Source organism: Protopterus annectens, chromosome 13.part0, assembly GCF_019279795.1.
Source record: "Protopterus annectens isolate FY-2018-M chromosome 13.part0, PAN1.0, whole genome shotgun sequence".
In the NCBI taxonomy this organism is placed as follows: domain Eukaryota; kingdom Metazoa; phylum Chordata; order Ceratodontiformes; family Protopteridae; genus Protopterus; species Protopterus annectens.
In genome coordinates this window covers 576071807-576099747 of record NC_056747.1, presented here as the reverse complement: position 1 = coordinate 576099747, position 27941 = coordinate 576071807, and the positions used below count along the sequence as shown (strand labels likewise).

At 42.7% G+C, this 27941-nt stretch overlaps 1 protein-coding gene across 1 annotated transcript in view; it reads right to left on the bottom strand.

The window, feature by feature from the left end:
• Positions 1-27941, bottom strand: part of TMEM248 (transmembrane protein 248) — a 452360-nt gene that overhangs the window by 165137 nt on the left and 259282 nt on the right. The window contains exon 3 of the mRNA XM_044054239.1: positions 14685-14970. Coding sequence (XP_043910174.1) covers positions 14685-14970 — 286 coding nt within the window. The remainder of the gene's footprint in view (positions 1-14684; positions 14971-27941) is intronic.

Genomic DNA, 27941 nt, shown 5'->3' with positions numbered 1-27941 from the left:
GCAGGACTGAAAATAACGAAGTGTTTAGCAGCAGTGGGATAAACTAAAGCTGCAGCTACTGGGCCAGGTTTGGTAATAGTATATAACAATTTAAGAGATGGTATAATTTTATACACCCTGCCTGCCTTTTTATGGGCTGCTCTCTATCAAGAAAACTACACACAGTGACACACCCTCTAAATCAGACAGAACAGGAGGAATGGGTGCAGGTTCTGGAAACTACTTTTGTAAAAACTCACTGCACTTCCGATGGAATGAAACCTCAGTGCTCTCCCATTAAAAAAACAAATCCTGGCAACAGTCTCACAGAAACAAAAAACTTCAACAGGGCAAATCAGAAAATGAGTTCTTCCTCAGAGTCTAAATTAGAAATCTGAGGAAAAACCCTGCACCTGTCCCTTCATCTTCCTGTTCAGATTCAGAATCTTGAATATCTTCCGGAAAAAGGTATCAGTCTTTCTTTGCCCCAGAAACTACTTTACAAGGATCAATAGCCTGAATTACATCCTGGGCCAAAATCTAATAAACTACTCCTGTCCAAAGAAATGTGAAGAGGATTAGACACATGCTTATTTTTCATTTTCTTTCTGACAAGGAAAAATGATGCCAAGAGTGTTACTAATAGCAGTAGCAGCTTCCCCGGGGACGGCCACAGCATTCTAAAGCAACAGGGTATCCCTTCCCTGTTCCTCTCCCAGGACGGACAACAGTGACTCTCCCTTGCCTGATGAGGAAACCCCACCAACTACAGAGGATGTGGCTAACCCCCTTGTCCATAGTGGCTATAGGTGATGCACCAGAGGGCTCCAGGTGGAAAGCCAGGTTTGTCTGAGGTATAACTGGTGGCCACAACAGTGTCACCCACCTGAGGCTGAGGCAAACTGCTAACCTGCTGTGGTGGCAAAGGTGATATGATTGGCTTTTTCTTTTTGTAGCTGAAAGGAAGATAGTGGGACTTGGAGTTTGTTCCAAGGTCAAGCTGAAAATGGTGGCTCTTTCCTGGGAAAGAGAAGCAGAAAATGCCCATAAAAAAGTATTTAAAAGGAATTGGTGACTTTTACGGTTTTTCTGTTAAAAAATACTTTCCCAGGCCCACAAAAGTAAAATAAACAGTTTCTCTAAAGAAAAAAAAAATTGTGGCTATTTTACACAACTTAAGCTGACAAAAAGGACTGCTACTGTTTAAATGTCTGACAGTCCGTTCAAGCATAAAACTATTAAAATAACTTTCCTGAGGAGGAAAGTGAAAAAAAGTATAGTTTTGTACCTACCATAAATATAGATGTTAGAGTGCTAATACAGCTGCAGTCATAACAGATGGGTTCTCCTGCCGTCAGGCGGGTCCTCGGTCGGCCGAATTCCAAAGTCTAGGTCCGGCGTCGGTTGTCGTCGCTTCTTCCCTGACGTCATTGCGACAGGGGTATAAAGGAACCAGCCGACGCCATTTTCTTCAGTTTTTCTTGCCCCAGATGTCAGGTGCCCCCAGAAGGAAGGCAATGCATAAATTTGTGTAATAATGCAGAGCAATATAATCAGAATACAGTAGTTGCAAGCAAATACATCATAAATGAATACCCCAATCAGGTTGTATGAGGATGTGTTAGCCTATAGGCCTGTCCCAAGAGGGGAAGGAGGGAGGGAAACCTGGACTGCAGCTGTATTAGCACTCGAACATCTACATTTATGGTAGGTACAAAATTGTACTACGTTCATCGTGCATACAGCTGCAGTCATAACAGATGGGTAGAATCCCAAAGCTAAGAAAGGGGTGGTAGGCACTAGGTGGAACTAGGAGAAGCCAAAATGCCCTGGAAGACTGCAGTGGCAAAGCCTGCTCTAGATTTGGAGTATAATGGTAGGTTGTAGTGCTTGGAGAAGGTATGCACAGAACTCCAAGTGGCTGCTTCCAAAATATCCTTGGTAGGAACTCCTCTAAGGAAGGCTGCAGAGGTGGCTGTGGCCCTGGTGGAATGGGTTCTAATGCCTGTAGGTACAGTTTTGCCATGAAAGGAATAGCAAAAGCGTATGCAGTGGGCTATCCATTTTGAGATTGTCTGCTTGGAAATTGGCTTTCCTTGAGTTCCTACCGCATAGGCCACAAAGAGCTGTTCTGATTTTCTGAAAGGCTTTGTTCTGTCCAAATAATAACGCAGTTGTCTGTGGATGTCCAAGGAATGTAGTAATCTCTCCCCTTTGTTTTGAGGATTAGGATAAAAAGTAGGTAAAATGTATGGCCTGATTTAAAGCTACCTTGGATACCACTTTAGGCATAAAGGATGGGTTGGTTCGTAAGGAAACTCTGTCCTGATGGAAGATGATAAAAGGCTGGACAGCCATGAGAGCCTGTAGTTCTGAAACTCTACGAGCGGAGGTGATAGCCAGAAAGAAAGCTGTTTTCCAGGACAAATATTGCAAATCTGATGAGGCAGCTGGCTCAAAGGGAGGCAAGGTCAGTTTCTTTCCAGAATGAAATTAGGATCCCAAGCAGGTATTGGTTGTTTCCTTGGAGGTCTTAAATTCTTAGCCCCTCTGAGGAACTGTCTTTAAGAGAGGGTGAGAGAATAAAGGTGGATCAGTGTTGTATTCTGCAGAAATGGCTGAGGCATGGATTTTGATGGAGGAGAAAGAAAGTCCACTGCTTAGCAGTTCAGCCAAATATTGTAGTACTTGAGGTAAATTCAGTTTTCCAGGATCCTGGCCCTTGTTCTCATTCCAGACACAAAAACGTTTCCATTTTGCGGAGTAAGCTTTTCTAGTTGACGGCCTTCTGGCCTCCAAAATGACATCCTGCACCTCCTTGGAGAGTAGGGCCTGCTGTGATGCTAAGGAATCTTCCATGCGGCTAAATTGAGTGTTTTTAGCTGGCTGTGAAGAGTTTTGAAGCTGTGCTGAGTCAGAAGAAGAGGTATTAGTGGCAGGGTCCATGGTGGGGAATGAGTCAGGCTCCTCAGGAGTGGGTACCAGTGTTGCCTTGGCCAGTCCGGAGCAATGAGGATCATCTTTGGTCTGTCTGCTCTGGTCTTCAATAGAACTTTGGGCAGCAGAGGAAGAGGTGGGAAGGCATAAACTGTCATTGATGTCCAACTGAAAGAGAGAGTGTCCACTCTCCAGGCCTTTGGATGGAAGATCCTTGAGCAGAATTTTGTCAATTGATGATTTTTGTGGGAGGCAAAGAGATCTATTGTCTGGCCTTCCCTATTCTTGGATTATTTCTGTAAAAACTTTTGGATGCAATTTCCATTCATGTGGATCTGTCATATTCCTGCTTAGGTTGTCTGCCAGTGTGTTTTCCTTGCCTGGCAAGTACTGTGCTTGTAGTTCCATTTGTAAGTCCATGGCCATGTTCCAAAGTGACATGGCCAGTCTGCATAGGGGGTAAGAATGTGTTCCTCCCTGCTTGTTTATGTACCACATAACTGTGGTGTTGTCCGTTCTTATCAATAGTTGACCTGGTTGTAGAAGGTCCTTGAAAGCTATAATAGCATTTATTACTGCTAGCATTTCTTTTTGATTGATGTGAAGGTGCTTTTCTTTTTGGGACCATTTGCCCTGAATGCACCGATCTGTCATGTGCGCCCCCCAGGCGTAGTCAGAGGCATGTGTTGTGATGACTTGATTTGCTTGAGGCTTGCTGAATGGAAGACCTGTGTTTGTTTGACATGCTTGAGCCCACCACAGAAATTCCTTTTGCAGACATGGAATTAGTGGTATTATTGTTTCCAAACTGTGGCTGTGTTGAGACCATATGTTTTTCAGGTACCATTGTAGTTTCCTCATATGCAGCTTTGACATGGGATTAGTAAGATGCAAGATGCCATGAATCCCAGAGCCTGCAGGATTTTCCTTGCAGTCAGCCTGGGACAATTTGCTAGTGTTCTGAAGTATTGAATTAGTTGCCCCTGCTTCTCTGGCGTGAGGTAGGCCATCTGGGTGTTTGTGTCCAAATTGACACCCAGGAAAATTATCTTCCGAGAGGGTATTAGCCTTGATTTCTTTTTGTTGACTGTGTATCCCAGAGAGTTCAATAACATTATTACATAAGCCAGATGTTTCAGAAGAATGTGCTTGCTGTCCACTTGGATCAGGCAGTCCAAATAGGGGTATATTTGTATCCCTTGAAGTCTACAGTAGGCAATTACTGATGCCAGGCATCTCGTGAATACTCTGGGCGCAGTAGATAAGCCAAAGGGCAATGCAGAGAATTGATAATGGGTTGAAGCTGCAAGAAATCTGAGGTACCTTCTGCAATTTTGTCTGATTGGGACATGCAGGTATGCCTCCTCGAGGCCCAATGTTACCAGCAAAGACTCCTTGCCCAGCATGGGAAAAAGTTGCTGTAGAGTGAGCATCTTGAATTTTGTTACGAGTAGAAATGTGTTTAGGATGGATAGATCCAAAATAGGTCTCCAATCTTTTCCCTTCCTTGGCACCAGAAATAGCCTGGAATAAAAACCTTGACCTTGTTCGTGCGCAAGAACCTCTTGAATAGCTTTCATGTTCATGAGATCTGTAATTTGCCGTTGTGCCTTTGCCCTTTGATTGTGTGGCAGGTTTGGCATGCCTCTCATTTTTGGAAGGGTGTGAAAATGGAATTTGTAGCCTCTGTTTATAATGTCCAGGATCCATTTGCCCTTTGTGACAATATGCCAATTTTTTGAAAATAATGCCAGCTTTCCGCCTAAGGGGGCTGCCATTTGAGACCTGGTTGGCATGCAAAGGGGAAGTCATTGGTTTGCTTTCTGAAAGATTGCGAGTTGTCCTCACCACCTCTTTGTGTAGGAGCTTGCCATTGTCTGCCTCTAAACGATCCTTGGGATTGTCCTCTGCCCCTCGGGCGCCTGTATCTGCCTCTTTGGGGTCTGTCTGTGGCAGGAAAGGACCAGTTTCTGGAAGGCCAATTTCTACTAAAACGTGGGGGTTGAACCTGTAAAAATTCTCACAGTTTGCATTGATTTAGCCTTTTCCTCCATTTTCCTTAATACCTCCTCAGCATTAGCACCAAATAGTACATCCTTTTGAAAAGGGGTGTCTAGTAATTTAGCTTTGACATGATCAGGCAAGGCTTGTTCCTTGAGCCAGGCATGCCTACGTATGACTGATCCTGTAACAGCAGCTCTACATGAGGCCTCTAGAGCATCAAAACCACATTGTAAGTTATGCTTACCCACTTGTTCTGCACTATGCATCAAATCCTGCAACTCCTTCAAGTCTGGTTGTTCAGGTTGTGACATTTTACTTTTCAATTGTGATAACAAAAACTGTTGGTATTTTAGCATATGAAACTGACAGTTTAAGGCCTTCATGGATAAGGTAGCAGAGGTATATACCTTTTTTCCCCACCTATCTAAGGATCTGGAATCTCTCTCGGAAGGCAATGGATTTTTAGCAATGGAGGCCTTAACTCCCTTGGGGCCCTGTGAGATGGTTTCTGGGTCAGCAGCATGGCTTTTGCATAGAAATTGGTGCGAGTCAGGGACCCTTGTAGTACCCATCAGGCTTAACTGGAGCTGGAGGTAGAGAGTCCGGGTTAAGGCAGGCCTCCGAGTAAACATCATCTAGGATGTCCAAGACAGGAGGTATAGCCAGAGGCCTGTGCTGAGGAAGCAAGAGAAATTCCCTGAGCCTTTTCTTGGAATCTGAATAATCCTGGCCTTCCCAGTGGAAGTGTTCCCTTAAGGTATGCAAAGTTTCCCCAAATGAGTAATCCTCAGGGGGGGATACAGAAGTGATTGACTCCTCCGCAGGGGATACAGAAGGGATGGACTCCTCCGCATCAGAGTCTTCAAAAGGGGAGCAAGAATGTTCCTGATCATCAGAGTGCTCTGAAATAATGGAGCCCTGATCAGAGGAGGGGTAATCTTAATCCACTCTAGGCCTTTTGTCCGGAGGGGGCGGAGAACCTCTGATAAGAGTAATTAAATCCTCAGCCATTTTAAGCATCTGTTTCTTAGGCGTGGGGCCTGGAGATGGGCCCTGTGTAGCTGGTCTCTTACAGTGCATGGTTGCTTTAGACTTTGTGAAAGCCTTGATGGAGAAAGAGGAGGAAGGTCTGAAGACACCTTGAGAGGAGGTGGACCTGTCCACATTCTGAGTTTCAACGCCAAGAGTGGCTTCGGTATCTGTAGTCAGGGTGTGGGCCGAGGAGCCTGCGACCTCGGGTACAGGAGACACTGTCAAAGAAATGTCGTCGGTGGTCAGGGGCTGCGTAGGCACCTTGCTGAGAACCGGACCACGTGTAGTCTGCTTTGGCGTGGTGTCGGTAGAGGCCGCGGACCTCGTGTGTCAGTCCTTGTCTGCGTTTTTTTTAGACAAAACCGGAGTCGGAGTATCTGACGACATAGTATAGTTAAATGCTTTCCCAAAATAATGCTGGGCGAACTCCGCCCGACGCTTAATAGTGAATTTGTTAAATGTAGCACAAAAGCGACAGACCGAGACATCGTGGTCTGGGCCTAAACAAGGTGTACAGAGGGAATGGAAATCCTTATGCGGTATTTGCTTCCCACAAGAAATACAATTAAGTTTGTCTAACATTGGTCTGAGGCAAGAAAAGTTTCCCCAACGGGGTACTTAGCTTTTAAGAAGACTTCGGTTTCCAAATTTTCGTAATCTCAGGAGCTGGCCGACCAGCACTTGCGAACTGCTTCTGCTTCGGGCACCGTGCGGCAAGAAAGACTGAAGAAAATGGCGTTGGCTGGTTCCTTTATACCCCTGTCGCAATGACGTCAGGGAAGAAGCGACGACAACCGACGCCGGACCTAGACTTTGGAATTAGGCCGACCGAGGACCCGCCTGACGGCAGGAGAACCCATCTGTTATGACTGCAGCTGTATGCACGATGAACATCAGCAATGACATTTAGAAAATGGAATGTTTTTCCCTGAAGGGAACTTATTTGCAGCAAAGGAACAGCACAAGCTGACCATCGATCTTCGAAAGCCTTAGAGTAGCATACTCTTTGGCAGCAGTTTAGCTCTGAAAGGCTTTGTGCCCAAACTTGTACTTTAGTCAACTCCGCTTGATCTGTCGGACAGTTTGGCCAAGTGAAAGGTGCCCTGAAGCTTTGGAAGCTGGCTGGCTGTTATATCCTTGGTAAGATATTACTCATAGCCAAGGCTACTGCAGCAGTGATCAGTAGGCTGACCTAAAAATATAAACCAGACACACAGTTGTAAAAAACATTTGAAGTCCCTTAGGACTAGGATGGAATGATAAGCAGCTTATATCTACAGGTACTAAAAAACTGAATGTGAGATGTGCAGCGACAGACACTGAAGAGAAAACATCTTTAAACTTGGGTACTTTGATGTGAAGGTGTAGAAAACAAAGATGTAAACTGACCTCCAAGTTCCTTCTTTCTTTGGCACCAGAAAATTTGTTTTAATAAAATTCTCTTCCCTGTTTGTTCAGGGGGGAACTGGTTCTAGAAGCCTAGGAGACAGCATTTGTTACCGGAAACCGAATTTAGCTCAAGAGATGATCCCAATGATGCCACAGGTCATCCGATTCCACTAAGGAAAATTAAGCCCTTGAAATGCTCCTGTCTTCTTTCACTTTTGAGCCATTCTTTTTGAAAGTCTGCCTGAACTTTCTGATGGTGTTTGCTTGGCTTCCTAAGGCTCCTGAATTGGAAGGACAGTTCCTGCTTAACCTTGGAAAGGATGGTTGAAAAAACCTGTGGGGCTTCCTGAATTGTCTTCCGCTTTAAAATCTTTTAAATACTTCAGCCAAAAGGCTAAACAGCTCTAAGGGAGAATCCCACTAGCTAGCAGCCAAAGGGCTAAACAGATCTAAGGGAGAATCCCACTAGCTAGCAGAAATGGGCAAAAGTTGTCCAACTGCAGTCTTAACTGCAGTACATTTTTGTTCTCTATGCCTACTTGCCCTGTTTCATAGGCTTTTTAAGCCCAATAGGTCCTGACCCTGGCTAAGGAAGCAAATGCCACCACACATTTAAAATTGTACTGGTGAAGTTGGCTTCTAAATCCTTAAACAGAAGTCACAAACATAGGGACCTAAACAAAACACCCCCATGTGAGTTGGCAATCTGCCACTCTCCCCACCATTAGTCCAAATATAAAAAGTACAGTTTTGTACCTACCATAAATGTAGATGTTCGAAGATCCACATTGCTGCAGTCCTTACATATGGGTAGTCCGCTGTCCTCGGTCGGCCCGAATACCAAAGTATTAGGCTGACGTCGGTCATGGGCGCTCAGATCTGACATCATAGCGTCAGGTTATAAAAGCGCATGACCGACGTCATATCCTCAGTCTTTTCTTGCCCCAGATGTCAGAAGGCCCTAAAAAGAAAGGCCACAGCCCAAAAACAGGATACCTCCCAAAAACATGCCCAACAACAACCATCACCCAAACCATATAACCATGCCAAACTACAGAGAAGGAGGGAGGGTAAATTGGACTGCAGCAATGTGGATCTTCGAACATCTACATTTATGGTAGGTACAAAACTGTACTATGTTCTTCATCTCACATTGCTGCAGTCCTTACATATGGGTAGAATCCCAAAGCAGAGGTAAAGGGAGGATGGCAAAATCATAAAGCATTAGGGGCTGCTAAAATGCCCTGTAATATTGCAGTGGCAAATCCAGCCCTAGACTTAGAATAAAGAGGAAGGTGGTAATGCTTGGAAAAAGTATGTACTGAACTCCAAGAGGCTGCTTCCAAAATATCTTTTGTAGCTACCCCCCTTAGAAAGGCAGTAGAAGTGGCAGTAGCTCTAGTGGAATGAGGTCTGATTTCAGCCGGAATCTCCTTACCATGATGGGAATAACAGAAAGAAATACAAAACCCAATCCATTTAGAAATAGTTTGTTTTGAAACAGGTTTTCCCTGAGAACCCAAAGCAAAAGAAACAAACAACTGCTGAGACTGCCTGAACCCCTTGGTTCTGCTCAAATAATAACGTAACTGCCTGTGAATATCCAAAGTATGCAAAATCTTCTCCCCTTTATTTTGAGGGTTTGCATAAAAAGTAGGCAAATGAATAGTTTGGTTCAAGGCCACACTAGAAACCACTTTAGGCATAAAGGAAGGATTAGTACGCAAAGATACCCTATCCTTATGAAAACCAGGAAAGGTTCCACTGCCATAAGGGCCTGTAATTCAGAAACCCTTCTTGCAGAGGTAATGGCCAACAAAAAAGCAGTCTTCCATGATAAATACTTTAACTCGGCAGTAGCTGCAGGCTCAAAAGGTTGTAGAGTAAGCTTTTCCAACACAAAATTGAGATCCCAAGCAGGAGTAGGAGCTCTACGTGGGGGTCTTATGTTCTTTCCCCTCTAAGAAATTGCTTAAACAAAGGATGGGAAAATAAAGGAGGGTCACAGTCATAGTGAGCAGAAATGGCTGCAGCATGAACCTTTATCGAGGAGAAAGACAAACCCTTGTCCAATAACTCAGTAAGATATTGAAGAGAAACACTTAAATCAGGCTTGGAAACATCAAAGTCCTTCGCTTTGCTCCAAAGAGAAAATCTCCTCCATTTATCAGCGTAAACTTTCCTTGTACTAGGCCTTCTGGCCTCCAAAATAACATTCAAAACTTGTTGTGGAAGCTGAGACCCTCCAGGGTCTAAAACAGAATATGCCAGGCTGTGAGATGCAGAGACTGAATCTTAACATTGAGGAAGTGATTGCCCTCCTGAGACAAAAGATGCGGAATCAAAGGCAGAGGCCATGGAGGCTCCCGTACCAAACTCCTCAGTAGTGGGTACCAGTGCTGTCGAGGCCAATCCGGCGCTATCAAAATCATGGATGGCTTGTCTATTCTGGCCTTCAGGAGTACCTTGGGAATGAGAGGCAGAGGTGGAAAGGCATAAACATGAAGATTGTTCCAACTGAATGATAGAGCATCCACCTTCCAAGCTGTGGGATGAAACATTTTTGTGCAAAACTTTGGCAACTGGTAATTTAGTGGAGAAGCGAACAGATCTATGTCTGGAGTCCCCCATAACACTGTCAACTTTGAAACACATGAGGATCCAGTTTCCACTCGTGAGGATCCACAATTTGTCTGCTCAACACATCCGCTAAGGAGTTCTGTGCTCCTGGTAGAAACCTTGCCTGAAGATTGAGGTGTAAACTGAGAGCAGTCTCCCACAAAATCATCGCTTGCCTGCAAAGAGGGTACGAATGGGTTCCCCTTGCTTGTTGATGTACCACATGACAGTAGTGTTGTCTGTTTGAATCAACACCTGTCCTGGGTGAAGTAAATCCCTGAAAGCCATCAATGCAAATTGGACTGCTAACATCTCCTTCAAGTTGATATGCAAATGTTGAAGTCTGACAGGCCACGTGTCTTGCACCCATTTTCCATTGAGGTGTGCTCCCCAAGCCTTGTCCGAGGCATCTGTCGTTAGAATCTGACTCGCCTCTGGTCGGGTCACAGAGTCCCTTGTTTAGGTGACATTCCTGAGCCCACCACAAAAATTATTTCTGAATGCAAGGTATTATCTGAATGACAGTGTCTAGATCTTGGCAGTGTTGTCTCCATACATTTTTGAGATACCACTGAAGCTTCCTCATATGCAGTTTGGCATTGGGAAGCACCAGAATACAAGATGCCATGAACCCCAAGGCTTGAAGGACTGTCCTTGCAGTCAGCCTGGACTGTAGAGACATTTGATGGAAATAAAGAGAAAGGCTTCTTTGTTTGTCCGGGGTCAAAAAGGCCATCTGGGAAGCTGTATTCAGTCTTACACCCAGAAAGCACATGTCCTGAGAGGGTACTAGACTGGACTTTGTTTCGTTCACAGAATACCCTAGGCATCTTAACACTACCATCACATACTGTAGATGATGCAGAAGTTCGTCTTTGTGTTGTGCAATAATCAAGCAATCGTCCAAATAAGGATAAATCTGTATTCCTTTCAACCTAAAAAATGCTATCACTGGAGCCAGAACCTTTGTGAACACTCTGGGTGCAGTAGATAAGCCAAAGGGCAATGCAGAGAACTGATAATGTAAATTTCCAGCCCGAAAATGCAGGTACCTCCTGCAACTGGGCCTGATAGGAACATGAAGATAAGCCTCTGAGATCTAGAGTTACCATCCAGTGATCTTTTCCCAACAGAGGTAAAAGCTGTTGTTTAGTCAGCATTTTGAACTTTGGAATGTCCAGATAAGTGTTGAGGATAGATAAATCCAAAATTGGTCTCCACGTGTTCCCTTTCTTTGGTACTAGAAACAGGCGAGAATAAAATCCTAGTCCCACATCTGACAGAGGAACTGGCTGTATAGCTCCTATTTGAAGAAGTAAAGAAATCTGCTTGTGAGCCTCTATCCTTTGCCGAGGAGGAACGTCTGGCATGCCTTTGAAAGGAGGCAATGTATGGAAATAGAACTTGTAGCCTCGGTTTATAATGTCCAATACCCATTTGTCCTGGGTGACTAAAAGCCAGTTTCGCTTGAAGAGTGCTAATTTTCCTCCCAAAGGAGCTGCCAGGGAAGAAGAATCTGGCAGCTGAAAATGCAGGTCATTGGGCCTGTTTACGAAAGGACTGGCCCCTGCCCTCACCTGCAGATTGTGCAGGTGAACTCCAAGTTCTAGGCCTGAATGTACTGTGAGCTCTGCCCTGCCATGCCTAGATCTACCCCTAGACTGAGAATCAGAAGAAGGGTAGGTCCACCCCTTAGTAGGCCAATTTCTACTAAACTTTGGAGGTTGCACCTGCAAAAAATCTTTAACAGTCTGCATAGACTTAGCCTTGTCTTCCATTTTCTTCAAAACAGACTCCACAGGGGGACCAAACAAAACTTCAGACTGTAAAGGGGCATCCAGAATTCTAGTTTTAACATGCTCGGACAAATTCTGATCCTTAAGCCAGGCGTGCCTACGAAGAACTGATCCAGTGGCAGCCACCCTAGAAGAGGCCTGTACAGCATCAAAACCACACTGCAAAGAATGCTTACCCACCTGTTCAGAGACATGTACTAAATCCTGCAACTCTTTACACTCTATGCCCTCTGCCAAAGCATCCACTTTAGATTTTAGCTGAGAAAGGAGGAAATTCTGATACTTCAACATATGAAACTGGCAATTTAAAGCCCTCATTGCTAAAGTAGAAGAGGTATACACCTTCTTACCCCATCTATCCAAAGCTCTAGCTTGCTTATCTAGAGGAACCGGATTCTTTACAACAGAAGCTCTAACACCCTTAGGCCCCTGACTAATAGTTTCTGGGTCCGCCCTAGGACTCTTATACAGATATTTATGAGCCTCAGGCACCCTGTAATACCGTCCGGTTTAACTGGCGAGGAGGCAAAGAATCTGGATTAAGGGAAGCCTCGAGAAAACATCTTGAACAACAACGAAAACAGGAGGTATAGCCAAGCGTCTATGCTGTGGTAAAACGAGAATACCCTAAGCCTCTTTCGTGAATCAGAGATCTCCTGTCCTTCCCACCTAATTTGCTTCCTCATGCAATGTAGAGTTTCTGAAATTGAAAAATCCTCTGGAGGAGAAGCAGAAGGAGTGGCATCCTCTGCATCAGAATCCCAATAAGGGGGAAAATCTTGAATATCTTCAGCAGAAGAGTCTGAGTCGTCTGAGGCATGATCCAAACTTTCCAACTCTGGCTCCACCCTGGGCCTCTTATCAGGAGGGGGCATAGAACCTCTAATTAAAGTAATCAAATCTTCTGCCATTTTAAGCATGTGCTTTTTAGGCACAGACCCTGAAGTACCTGGAGGGACACCAGAGGAAGGCAAAACAGACCTGCCCTTAGAAGAAGCCTTAGAAATAGTAGCAGAAGGCCTAACCACCTTAGGCATAGAAGGGAGAACAGTAACCTGAGAGGCCCCTTCAGCTTGACCTGACTCCTGTGAGGCCACATCCTGCAAAATCAAAGTTTCCCCCTGAGACTCAACAGAAACTTCAGCCGGATCCACCTGCTCCACTGTAGCTTCTGCAGGACCGGCGTCCGAAACGGACGAATCAACCTGTCTAGGTTTCAAGGATTTGTCTTTGCGCTTCTTCGTGGAAGCGGGCATCGGAGGATCCGACGGCATATTATAATTACACCGCCTACCAAAGACTAACCTAGCACAATCTAACCTTCTTTTTATAGTGCGCTTATTAAACCTAGCACAAAACCAACACCCGACTACGTCGTGGTCCGGTCCCAAACAAGGAATGCAAAGAGAGTGATAATCCCTATACGGTATCTGTTTCCCACAAGAAATACAATTATTCACTTTTTCTGACATCCGGAATTAACTGAGGCAAGAAAAAACAAAAATATTCCCCAACGGGGTACTTAGCCCAACTTGGTTTTGGTCTGAAACTCAGAATACGAAAATTTCAGAACGCCGAACGGCACTTGCAACGCTGCTTCTGCATCGGACCATGCGGCAAAAAAGACTGAGGATATGACGTCGGTCATGCGCTTTTATACCCTGACGCTATGATGTCAGATCTGAGCGCCCATGACCGACGTCAGCCTAATACTTTGGTATTCGGGCCGACCGAGGACAGCGGACTACCCATATGTAAGGACTGCAGCAATGTGAGATGAAGAACATCCAGGTAATCACACCACCAGTGCAGGACAGATGAACCACCACGAAGTACAGAACACCAAAATAAACCTGCTTTGTTACTACGTGGTTATCACAAGGTTGAGTGCTTTCTTTCCTATTCAACTGAATAGGGAAGAAAGCGCTCAACCTTGTAATAAACCTGCTTTGTTACTACGTGGTTATGTTATTTTGGTGTTATGTACTTTGTGGTAGCTCATCTGTCCTGTACTGGTGTTGTGACTCTCCCCATTACCAAATGGCCATCTGGCACAAGTATCAGTTAAACAAAGGAAGTCGAAAACAAGACTCCCCTCCACCCAGGACACTGATCTGGCCATAATATTCTCATCAAAAACACTTTCAAGTAACACAACAGATCATTTACATGTGTGTTCAAAAGCACCACAATGACACCAACTTGTCAAACTCAGAACTGGTTCTGGTCTTTTCATAAGCACAATTTCTACCCCCAATGCCCCCAAGCACTCCCCTTGCGCACTGTCTATTGTAAAAAAATTGCCAGTCCCTCCTTAGAGATCTATCCAAGTGCCATAATTTGTCCATCAAGGCACAGTGAAAGTGGAGAAAAAACAGACTTCCTGTAACATTAAGACACAATGTAGTGCAACACAAGGTGGTGGAATAGGTGCATCATCACTCATGCACCTCAGTGAAAGCAGTATTTTTTGCTTAGTTTTCTTCCTTCACACCTACTAACTCATTAATTTAACACTGATCACTAGTTCCCAGTCAATAGAGTAACAGCCAAATATGGCATGGTCACTACTGAGGCAACAAACAAAAACTTCCTACAGAAATTACTTGATGCATTTTTAGCAGACTATAAACTGTGCAACAGCCACTGTACATACCAGATCTCCACTAAGACTGAGGCCACACCTATTAACCTAATACAGGGCAAGAAGCCACTGAGTGCTCAGCACTCAAAGATCTCAGAAAGTTAAATTGCTGCACAGTGGGTGGCTATCACAACAGCCAAGATTAAAAAGGCAGCATTAACACACACACACACACTTTACTAATACAAACCAAGAATGAAGTAATTTTCAAAATATTAGTGCAAGTGAATTTGTACACTGCCAGAGTGAAATACACCAAGGAGAAGTGTGGATTTTCTGTTTACCTGAAAGTCCTATTTGGTGACCAAAAATGGTGGTGCTTAAGTGAGTGACATTACGTGAATATCCTCCAAATGGCTTGAGGGGGTCCATTGTAAGGGTAATTGAAACAGAAATATTTATTGGTCCAGACTCTTCAAGAACCTGTGGTGACTGGGTGGACAACCTGGTTTGGCCACTTGTCACAGTGCTTTCAGGAGTCGTAGTGTCATTCACAAGATGTTTCAGTGTTTCATTCTCCGATATACATAAATCTAGATCATTAAACTTCAGAAGAAATGTATTCCAATCCTGTAAATAAGCAGAAGTGTTTGAAATGCACAACATTAGTCATGTCCATCTGCTGCAATGCTTTGCCATTATGGTTTATACAGTCAAAACACATGGACAAGTCACCAACCTTAACAGATATCTTTGAGAACAGTATTGCAGCAGAGTTATTTTGTCTTTCAATAGAGAATTCAGTGCCTAAAATCTCCTAACAGTGCTTATGTAACAAGTCAAAGCCAGGCCCAAAACAGAATTTAATTCAAAACAGTACTTGACATAAGTGGTCAAACTGACTTGACAAAGAAGCACACCCATTAAACCTAAACAGTATGTCACTCAAAACAGTCCATTACAAAAAATTACGTGCAACTGTTGGAGATTATGATCATAAAAAGAAAAAGTGACAGCACCTGAACATGAATACCAACCAAAGACACAATCCAGGACCAAAACTGAATAATACAGCACTACAAGCTGAGTAGGGTGGAAGTGGGTGAGCTATCCAACAAATTCAACATAAAAGAAAAAATGTAAAACACTTTAAAAGATCCACTGTTAAGGTAAATAAATCCAGTGGGCACTATATCATTTCACTATGGGTTCATGACAAAAAGACAGGGCACCCACAAATTTACTATGGGAGAAGGAAGGATGCTAAAGCAAGTTCTAAATGACTGCTCTAAGCAAATAAAACCTTGCCTGTCTTAAATGCATAACATGAGCATGAACTAAGTAGGACACAGGAATTCCTTCCTTGCTAAGTTGCTAATTTACAAAAATATTCTAGGCAAAAACATTTAAAAGAAAGCTTGAAAAGCAGCTATATTATCTTAATGGAGGGACGCAACACCAAACCCTCGAGTTTTGCTCTAGCAACATTATACAAGTACCCACGCATTCCAGTATTTGCTTTACAATATGGGATCCTATGATACAGGACTCAAGGGACAATTAACTGCCTGAATTTTAGAGACTCTACTCAGCACTGACAAAGCAGAATTTCAACGGTGTCTTACATATCTAGGATATACAAATTTCCTTTGGTTTTCTTCAATAAGGAAAGGAGACTGCTGAAGGAAAGAAAGAAGTTGTGCAAAATCTTACCATAACCATAGATGTCCTCTTCACTTGAGAGATATCCCTGCCAGATGGCACCCTGATGTCAGCCAGTATACAAGAGACTTACTACAGTAGGGTACGGGCTACATCTGGCATAAGCAATAAAAACGGATGCACGCATGTACCATCCTCAGAAATGAATGCCCCACGAAAGAAGGCAGACTAAGGATTAAGTGCTGTGTGCATCCAGAAAGACAAAAGACCAGTGGGTAAGATGGGAGGGATAGAATACTGCAGCAATAAAGAGGACATCTATAGTTATGGTATGATTTTACATTACTTTTCTATGTCCTTCTATTCACTTGTTGCAGTATTCTTCACTTGAGGGAGAGTGCCAAAGCTCAACAGGGAAGGTGGGAGGAGGCAGGAATAGAGGAACTCCCGATTAAGCCATGGAAAATGGCTCTTGCAAAACCAGTCCTGGATCTAGAGATAGAATCCAGTTTGTAATGTTTGGCAAATGTATGAATGGTAAACCAGGTGGCTGCTTCAAGAATGACACCGTCATCCAGTCCTTTACCAGAGCCAAGCATTTTTCAGAGTGGGCCTTTACAGGGAAGGAAAGCATTCTTCCATGGTTAGTGTAGCAAAAACAGATGGCTTTGGAGATCTAAGAGGAGATGGTCTGTTTGGAAGCAGGGAGACCCAGCGCCCTGGGATGGAAATTAATGAAGAGCTGATCAAATTTCCTGAAGGGTTTAGTCTCGTCCTAGTAGAACCTCGGTTGTCTGTGAACATCCACGGAATGTAGGATCCTCCCACTGTGGTTTTGTGGTGTGGGGAACTGGATGGATTGGTTGAGAGAGAGAGAGAGAGAGAGAGAGTTAACCACTTTTGGCATGAAGCATGGCTTAGTCCTCAGACGCACAGTCCTTATGGAAGACGGGGGGGGGGGACAGCTATGAGGGCTTGCAGTTGTGACACCCTTCTAGCTGAAGTCAAGGCAACCAGCAACACTTTTCCAGGAGCAACGCTTGAGGAAAGTGGAAGCAGCTGGTTCAAAGGCAAGGCAAAGTCAATTTCTCTAGTACAAAGTTGAGGTCCCAAGGAGGAGGGATGGGTTTCCTGGGAGTTCTCATGTGGAGCAAATGACTGGCAAACACTGCACTACCTACGTGCAGATTAATATGTATGTATACCTTTAAGAAGCTTTCCATGGGCTTGCAGAAGTGTATACATACTAAGCACATGCCAGCCTGCCATTTTGTAGTAAGCTGTTGAGATGTAAGCATGCATGTCTGTGTAGTTTGTGTTTGTGTAATAAAGCATATAAATGAACTACCCCGCCTGTTCATCTTCAATTGTAAACCAAGACAAGCGACATGGTGTCAGAATGGGATCCAGAATAAAGACCAGAAGGCACTCAGTTTATGGTGGAGGAATATAAAGGAATGGATCATATCCCTAAAGCACATACAACTCGCAAAACAGGTCAGAAATGAATTCCAGGTACTAAAATTTGCTTAAATGATTTCTTACTCAAAGAATAAGAAATGAAGCACTCAGAACACTTAAAACGAAGTTCCAAACGAAATGTCTGAAACGGAGACATATTGATAATATTCAAAATAGTTACAAAAATGTTTGAAATAAAGTCCGAATCGCATAAAGTGTACAAGAATGACCGCATTTTTGCTACGTGCTACCTTTTCGCATTAAAGCTATTTAAAATATCTGAAGTATACAAAGTGTTCGCAAGTTTGTGCAGTATTACAGTTAATTTTTTTTCGCAAACTACAGCCATTTCAAAGCATATTTCACAAAGAACAGTATTTCAAAGAGTTTATTGTGCATCTGAATATTACAAGTACTAGCTGTGTGTGCATGTTCGTATACAATTACAAGTGGGCCAGGTTTGCATTGCGTTTTACTATAATTTGTTGGCATGGCAGAAGGCTTTTGTAGACCAGCTCCACTTGTACTTGACAGCTGGAGTGTGTTCATAGGTAGGTACTAGGCTATCGGCCCTAGGGCCCATACAAGCCTAGCCAAAAAAAATGTACCCTTGCTTTCGCCACCCAAGAAATTTATTTTCCTGTGCCCCTGTCGAGCAGAACCACAGAAGTGATCCCCAGGCTGAATTTCCCATTTCCCATCCAATCATCAAGATTTTTCTTGAAGAGTGCTAATGAGGAGCTCTCTGACATAGACAGGTAGTCTGTTCCAGAGTATGGGAAGTCTCTGGGACAGGAATCTATCCCTCCAGCATGTTCTGTTTATTGTGGTGACAATGTTTAGGTCCCTAGAGCGTGTAGCTCGGAGGAATTGGGATTTCTTTAAGTAGAGCATGTCCAACAGCTCTGGGTTTGACATAGCTTTGTATGTTAGGCAGAGCTCGCCCCCGAGTAGGCGATATGCGATGGAATAAAGCTGTAGTTTTTTGAGACTGTCTGCATAGGGCATCTGTTTGAGGCCAGTAATCCTCTTTGTGAGGCATTTCTGTGGTCTTTCCAGTTGCTGTAGATGTCTTGTGAGGTACATACCAAAAGGGACGTTGTACTCTATTAATGGGTCTAATGAGTGATGAGTAGAGGTCTGAGCAAGAGTACAATATTTTCATACAAGCTGCATTTTCTGATAAAGATGCACATACCGAGGCATTTATACTGCCTGATTTAGCTGGTTCAGAAGCCATAGAAAGAGCGTTCATCTGTGTATGTACCTGCTGTGTTCGCAGGAGAGGGGGAAAACAGTTACAGTGGCACTGGCTGAATCAAGGGAAGACCTACAATGCTTAAAACGTAAATTTAGAGAAATGTGTAACCACCAAATGAATATTACAATGGAAAGGTACTTATTTTACACAAGAGATCAAAAGCCTGGTGTAACTTTTGCAGCACATATAACGGACTTGAAAAACAAAGTTAAAAAGTACAGATTTGGTGATTTAAGGGATGAGTTGATAAAAGACTTATGTGTAGTATTAAAAATGATGCTGTGTGAAAGATTTTGCTTTGCGACAGTGATTTAACTTTGAATAAGGCCATTGAGATTTGTCAGATATATGAGCCAACAGAAAAGCACACAAATAAGCTTACAAATGAGAAACGCATGCTTCCAGTATCTTCTAGTGCTCATGTTGATGTATGCAGCCAGTGGTTAAAAGAAACATGGGGGCTGTTGCAGGTCCTGTACTACTCCCTGAGAAACCCAAAATGTTCTAGCAAATTCCAGTGTGTGCACAGTTTCAGTGAAACTGAAGGGTGAGTCAGCAAGCAAAGCATGTTCTCCTCAACCTAACATCAGTCAACTGTCGTAACTGTGGTGGCAATCGTGTCTAAAAGAGAAAAGTGCCTAGCTTTTGGTCAGCAATACCACAGATGTAAAAGTGGAATAATTTCCAAAGATTTTGTGAATCAAGAGAGGTTCATTCTTTTATTAGAGAGAGAACATTCAGAGACGCAACTGATCAATTAGAAAGCGGTGATCCTACTTTTTAGGTTGATGGTGTGTCTGTGCTTAATGAAACAGTCAATGCAGTAGATTTATGGGCAAAGAATGAAGTACTTTGGACTGTTCAGATAAATGGAAGACCCACAGAGCTCAAAGTTGATAGGTTCAAAGTGAAATGTTTTGTCAGCAGAAACATTTGCTAGAGTATGTGCTGGTGAGAAGCTTGATTTGGTAAAGTGTCTGTAGCTTGTTGCTTATGGTGGCAAAGAAATTCAAACTGAAGGTTCAGTGGTGCTTTCATGTTACTCTGCTGGGAACAAATATGACTTGCAATTTTATGTAGTCATTGGTGGGCTTCCAAGATAGTTTGAGAATGGGACTGATTTCACTTAATGAGGAAACACACCATGTAAGCTTGACAGACCACTGTTCTAATTTCAGTCTATTTTCTCTACAGGTGCTGATCTTTCCAAAGACAAAAGTACAGTTTTGTACCTACCATAAATGTAGATGTTCGAGTGTTCACCCTGCTACAGTCATCACACTTGGGTTATCCTGTAGTCAGGCGGTCCCGCAGTCGGCCCGAGTTCCAAAGTCTTGGTCCGGCGTCAGTTGCTGTTGCTTCTTCCCTGACGTCAGTGCACCAGGGGTATACAAGAGGCATCAGATGCCATTTTCTTCAGTTTTTCTTGCCCCAGATATCAGGTGCCCCCTAATAGGAGGTCACTACATAGTATCAAAAAATAAAAGTGAAGCACAAACAAAGCATACTTCCAGCTATAAGCAAATACACCACAAAGGTTGTATCAGATTTAAAGGCATAGAAAGGTTTCAGCTAGATTAGAGGGGATGGAGGGAGGGTAACCTGGACTGCAGAAGGGTGAACACTAACATCTACATTTACGGTAGGTACAAAACTGTACTATGTTCATCGTGTTACCCCTGCTGCAGTCATCACACTTGGGTAGAATCCCAAAGCTAAGGATGGGAGGTGGAATCAAACAGGGTTAGAAGAGGCTAGCAGGCCCTGCAAAACTGCAGCGGCGAAGCCAGCTCTAGTCTTGAGTATAGTGGTAAGTGATAGTGTTTGGTGAAGGTGTGTACTGAACTCCAAGTAGCAGCTTCCAGAATATCCTTGGTTGGCACCCCCCTGAGGAAGGCTGTAGATGTAGCTGCTGCCCTGGTGGAGTGGGGCCTTATGCTAGCAGGAACTGGTTTTCCATGATGGGTGTAGCAAAAACGTATGCAATGTCCTATCCATTTTGAAATGGTCTGTTTTGAGATAGCCTTTCCTTGTGATGCTGTAGCATAGGATACAAAGAGCTGGTCAGATTTTCTTAAAGCCTTAGTTTTATCCAAGTAGTAACGCAGTTGCCTGTGAATGTCCAAGGAGTGCAGGAGTCTTTCACCTTTGTTCTGTGGATTTGGGAAAAAAGTGGGTAAATGGATGGTTTGATTTAGAGCCACACTGGTAACCACCTTTGGCATAAAGGAGGGGTTAGTTCGTAGAGAGACTCTGTCTTGATGAAAAATGAGGAAAGGCTCCACTGCCATTAGTGCCTGTAGCTCTGAGACTCTTCTGGCTGAAGTAATTGCTAGCAGGGCAGTTTTCCATGATATAAATTTTAAATCAGCTAAAAAAGCTGGCTCAAAAGGTGGAAGCGTAAGCTTTTCCAGAACAAAATTGAGGTCCCAAGTTGGCGTTGGTGCTCTCCTGGGAGGCCTTATGTTTTTGGCCCCTCTGAGGTACTGCCTTAGGAGTGGATGTGAAAATAAGGGAGGATCCGTGTTGTAGTGAGCTGAAATAGCTGAGGCGTGGATTTTAATAGATGGAAAGTCCTTTGTGTAACATCTCAGTTAAATATTGTAGAATCTGAGGTATGTCTGGCTCAAGGGGATTTTGACCTTTAGCTTGGTTCCAGGCGCAAAATATTTTCCATTTGAGTAGGTTTTCCTGGTGCTGGGCCTCCTGGCCTCCAGAATGACATCCATAACAGCTTGTGAAAGAGGAGCTGGCTGGATGTTTAGGTGATTTGCCATGCAGCCAGATTTAAGGTCTTGAGCTGGCTGTGTAGAATCTGACCATCTTGCTGTGTGAGCAGATAAGGAATTTGTGGTAAAATCCATGGTGGGCCATGTTCCTTAGTAGTGGGTACCAGTGCTGGCGTGGCCAGTCTGGGGCAATGAGTATCATTTGTGGTCTCTCCATTCTGACTTTCAGCAGCACCTTTGTCAGAAGGGGCAGTGGAGGGAAGGCATATACTGTCAACATTTTCCAATTGAATGAGAGTGCGTCCACTTTCCAAGCTTGATGGTGGAATACCCTTGTACAAAATTTTGGTAGCTGAAAGCTTTGGGGGTTGGCAAACAGGTCTATGTCTGGGCGCCCCCATTTTTGAGTTATCATTGCAAATACTTGTGGATCCAGTTTCCACTTGTGGGGATCCATGATGTTCCTGCTTAGGTCTGCCAAAGTGTTCTTTCTTCCTGGCAGGAATTGTGCTTGTAATTGAACTTGGTAAGTCAGTGCTGTGTTCCACAAGGTCATTGATTGCCTGCCTAGAGGGTAGGAGTGTGTACCCCCTTGCTTGTTTATGTACCACATTACTGTGGTATTGTCTGTCCTTATAATAAGTTGTCCTGGATGTAAGAGGTCCTTGAAGGCTGTCAGAGCATTCTGTACAGCTAGCATTCCTTTTTGATTGATGTGCAGATATCTTAGATCTGCAGTCCATCTGCCTTGAACGCACTGTCCTGCCATGTGTGCCCCCCAGGCATAGTCCGATGCATCTGTTATCATAGTTTGCCTGGCTGGGGGTAAGGTGAAAGCCTGACCCTTGTTGAGGTGACATGCCTGTGACCACCATAGAAACTCCTGTTGAAGGCAGGGAATGAGAGGTATCATTGTTTCCAAACTGTGGCTGTGTTGACTCCATACACTTTTCAGGCACCATTGTAATTTCCTCATATGCAGTTTTGCAAATGGTATTAGTAGTATGCAAGATGCCATGAATCCCACGGCCTGCAGAATTTTTCTTGCAGGGAGTTGGGTTTTTGTTACCATTATTTTGAAGTATTGAGTTAGCTGTAGTTGCTTGTCTGGCATGAGATAAGCCATCTGGGCCATTGCATTCAAGCTGGCACCCAGGAATGTCATGTTCTGTGAGGGCACTAGTTTTGATTTCTTTTCGTTTACTGTGTACCCTCGGCAACTTAGGTGTTTGACAAACGCCAGATGTTGTAAGAGAATGTCCTTGCTTTCTGCGTGGATGAGGCAGTCGTCCAGGTATCGGTATATTTGAATTCCTCTTTGTCTGCAGTATGCGATTACTGGTGCCAGGCATTTTGTGAAGTCCCTGGGTGCAGTAGATAAGCCAAAGGGCAGTGCAGAGAATTTGTAATGGGTTGAACCTGCAATGAAATGGAGGTATCTTCTGCAATTTTGTCTGATAGGGACATGAAGGTATGCCTCCTTGAGGTCCAAAGTTACTAGCCAAGCCTTCTTGCTCAACATGGGAAGAAGCTGCTGTGGTGTTAGCGTCTTGAATTTGGGTACTTGCAAGTAGGTGTTTAGAATTGAAAGGTCCAGAATGGGTCTCCATGCATTGTCCTTGCTGGGGACTAGAAAGAGCCTTGATCTTGCGCCTTTGTACGTACCAGTTGAATGGCTCTCATGTCCATGAGAGCTGTAATTTGTTTTTGTGCCTCTATCCACTGATTTTGTGGCAGGTTTGGCATTCCTTTTATCCTTGGCAAGGTGTGGAAATGGAATCTGTATCCTTGTGAGATAACGTCTAGGACCCATTTGTCCTTTGTGATGATGCGCCAGTTGTCTGCAAAAAGTGCTAATTTTCCTCCCAAGGGAGCTGCCAAGAGAGTTTTGCTTGGCAGTTTGAGGGTTAAGTCATTGTGTTTGTCCTCTAGTAGTTTGAGGCCTGTCTTCTCCTCCCTTGTGTTGCAGTGCCCCATTGGCGAGGTTTGTAAGGGATTTGTGCTTGACATCTGCCCCTTGGACATCTGTATTTACCCCTCTGTGGTCTGTCAGAAGCTGGAAAGGACCAATTTGTTGGCAATTTCTGCTGAAGCGAGGGGGTTGTACCTGTAAGAAATCTTTGACAGTCTGCATAGACTTTGCCTTATCCACCATTTTCTTTAAAACATCTTCTGCTTTAACATCAAATAAGACATCCTGCTGTAAAGGTGCATCTAGTAATTTTGCTTTAACATGATCAGGCAGAGTCTGTTCCTTTAACCAAGCATGCCTACGTATGACAGACCCAGTAACAGCTGCTCTACAGGAAGCTTCCAAGGAATCAAATCCACATTGTAAAGTATGTTTGTGGTTTTTAGGTTTTAAAGGAGTCTTATCTCTACATCTAAGAAGATAATTTTATCTCTATCATAGCTGACAGAAAATTCAATCCCCTATTTATTTTCGTTCAAATAAACAAATTCCGAAAGGTATTCTTTATTCGCTCTCCATACCAACCAGCAGTCATCCAAATATCTGCACCAAATATCCATTTCAACCATGCAAATGTTATGAGAGTTATCGTAAATAACCTGTTCTTCAAAGTATGCCATGAACACATCGGCATATATGGGTGCAAAAGATGCACCCATAGCTGTCCCCTTGGTTTGTAAATAGCATTTGTCTTTGTAAAAAAAAAAAAACTAATTTTTTGTCAAAACATGTTCCGTTAAACAAAAGGGTGATGAAACCTGGCTTGTATATTTCAGTTTTGTTGAGCCAGTATTCCAACGCCTCTAGGCCAGCCCAATGTGGTATGTTGGTATATAATGATTTTACATCCAATGTGCAAAGTAACCAGTCGGGCTCAAGCTGTGTATCAGAGGTAATCTGTAAAAATTCCGTGGTATCTTGAGTTCTAGAACGGACACATTGTAAAAGGGGCTTAAGAAATTTGGTAAGGAATAGAGATAATGGTTCTGTAAATTAATTTCTGCCTGAGACAATGGGTCTGCCGGGTGGGTGTTGAAGGTCCTTGGGTATTTTAGGTAGGAAATAAATGTATTGTGGACAAGGGTTGGCAATGGTGAGTTGATGCTGTGTGTTTTGAGTGATACCTTCTGCAACAGCTAAACTAAGGAATCAATCTGTTCCTTGAATACTGGTGTTGGATCGATGGTGAGTTCCGAGTAATAGCGTGCGTTGGACAATTGGTTCAGTGCTTCATGATCATATTGTAATGTATCCTGAATCACTATAGAACTACCTTTGTCAGCACCAATTATGACTAGATTGTTTGCCAATGTGTTTATATTTTCCATGCAAATTTTGGATACATTATTAGGTAATGGTGGAATTGATCTAAATTGAAAATGTAGATCTTTGATAATGGCTTGTTGAAACATGTAAACTTGGTGATTCATGGGTGGCATGAACGAAGACCTATGGTATTTAAATTCATCAGAGATCTTTGGTTCTTGTTCCTGGAAAAATAGTTTAAGGTTAAGATTTCTACAAAATGAAACAATATCTTGAACAAAACTTTCTTTAGAAACAAAAAAAACAGGGATGAATGATAATCCTTTATTAAGAATGTCAATTTCAGAGGAGGAGGACAGGACATGTAATGAAATATTAGTAATGTTTACAGTGGTTTGGTCACAAACATCTCTAATAGCTTTTCCATGTTGTCCACATCTTTTGTTTCCTGCACCCCCCTCCTCCTACGTGTAAATCCTGTGAAGTGACAGAATTTCTTCTCTTGGATACTGGTGAGCCTGTGGCACCCTCTGAACAGTATCGAGACATGAGGATGAATATTCATCAGCTGAAGTGTCAGTATAGTTATATGTGCCTTTCTTAAGGATAGATTTAGTCCGTTTCCTCTTGGGATAGGTACAATTCAAAGGAGAAAATCGTACATGTTTGTTTTTGTTTGTAAAATTGAAGGGATCCCCTCTAGTATAATCATCTAAATCCCTTTGGAACCTTTTCTTTTTCCTATCCTTAAGCTGTGATTCCAATGTCATACGTTCCTTGCTTATGTTCTTGACACTATTTGTATATATTGGTCTGACCCTCAAATTGCTTGGCCTTATCACCAAGAGAAGAAATGGATTTAATTTCTTGTTTAATGACTATTATGGAAATTTGCTAGTACTTCAACAAATTTCAGGGTTGTCTCTTGTTGAATTGCATTCCATTGTTTCAATAGAAAATCATCAGGGGAATTAACCAATAGTTGGGTACGTACTCGTAACCCTCGTGGAGTGATGCCTTTGAGCAAATATGCACGAAAAAGTTTGTAATGCCAAATGTTATTTCTCAAAGATCTCATATGTTTGCTGATTTGAAAAAATGTTTACACAATTTTCATCAAGGCCTGTGTTGCCAAGGTCATCCAACTTTTCACCAAGGGGACCAGTTCCAAAACAGAAGTCAGAAGACAGCCCATTTATTAAATGATGCAATTCCATGTTTAAATATATTAATAAAGACCGCTGTCCAAAACAATATCAAAGTTAAATAGACCTGAGCCGGTTCAGCATAGGATCAATAAGCAGCAGACCAATATAATATTATAGCTGACATAAGTAAATGTGAAAATATTCCCAAAGGGACTATTCACCTGGATTGGGTCTATTGCCGGTCCTGTCTGAACCAATAAGCCTTAGGTCCGAAGCATCATATGGCTCCTTACTCAAAATGATAGCTGGAATAATATTTGACAACAGGCTGAAAAAACGAGATCTAAAATCTTACTGATGATAATCTAAATAGACTGAGGGGCCAGTAATGTGGAAATGTATAAAAAAATCTAATTAATGCACAATATGTGTTAAGTATTGTAGTATTAGGCCAAGTGTGGACAATCTTGCTGTTAGACATTTGTTAATATCAAACCATTTATATATGGTTTCTGATGACCGTCACTTTTGCTTGGCCTCACTTTTTTGAACTGCTACATTGGGACTGTTTTATTGTTGTATGACTCTATAGCATCAGAATCAATCTCTACACATTTTTCTATAATTTTTTAGATTTTCATTCCATATTAGTTTGAGCTATTGTACACTTGGTCTAATACTACAATACTTAACACAAATTGTGCATTAATTAGAATTTTTTATACATTTCCACATTACGGGCCTTTCAATCTATTTAAGATAATCAGTAAGATTTTAGATCTCGTTTTTTCAGCCTGTCAATTATTATTCCAACTATCATTTTGAGTAAGGAGCCATATGATGCTTCGGAACTAAGGCTTATTGGTTCAGACAGGACCAGCAATAGACCCAATCCAGGTGAATAGTCCCTTTGGGAATATTTTCACATTTACTTACGTCAGCTATAATATTATATTGGTCTGCTGCTTATTGATCCTATGCTGAACCGGCTCAGGTCTATTTAACTTTGGTATTATTTTGGACAGCGGTCTTTATTAATATATTTAAACATGGAATTGCATCATTTAATAAATGGGCTGTCTTCTGACAGAGACTTTGTTTTTGGAATTGGTTCCCTTGGTGAAAAGTTGGATGACCTTGGCAACACAGGCCTTGATGAAAATTGTGTAAACATTTTTTCAAATCTTAACATATGAGATCTTTGAGAAATAACGTTTGGCATTACAAACTTTTTCGTGCATATTTACTCAAAGGCATCACTCCACGAGGGTTACGCACTCCAACCATTGGTTAATTTCCCTGATGATCTTCTATTGAAACAATGGAATGAAATTCAACAAGAGACCACCATGAAATTTGTTGAAGTACTAGCAAATTTCCATAAAAGTGTCATTAAACAAGAAATTAAATCCATTTCTTCTCTTAGTGATAAGGCCAAGCAATTTGAGGGTCAGACCATATATACAAATAGTGTCAAGAACATAAGCAAGGAACTTATGACATTGGAATCACAGCTTAAGGATAGGAAAAAGAAAAAGTTCCAAAAGGATTTAGATTATTATACTAGAGGGGATCCCTTCAATTTTACAAAAAAACAAACGTACGATTTTCTCCTTCGAATCGTACCTATCCCAAGAGGAAACTGACTAAATCTATCCTTAAGAAAGGCACATATACCTATACTGGCACTTCAGCTGATGAATATTCATATCCTCATGTCTCGATGCTGATTCAGGGGGTGCCACAGGCTCACCAGTATATAAGAGAAGAAATTGTCACTTCACAGGATTTACACGTAGGAGGAGGGGGGGGGGGCAGGAAACATAAAAGATGTGGACAACATGGAAACGCTATTAGAGATGTTTGTGACCAAACAACCACTGTAAACATTACTAATATTTCATCATATGTCCTTTCCGCCTCTGAAATTGACATTCTTAATAAAGGATCATCATTCATCCCTGTTTTTTTTTTGTTTCCGAAGAAAGTTTTGTTCAAGATATGGTTTCATTTTGTAGAAATCTTAACCTTAAACTATTCTTCCAGGAACACGAACCAAAGATCTCTGATGAATTTAAATACCATAGGTCTTCGTTCATGCC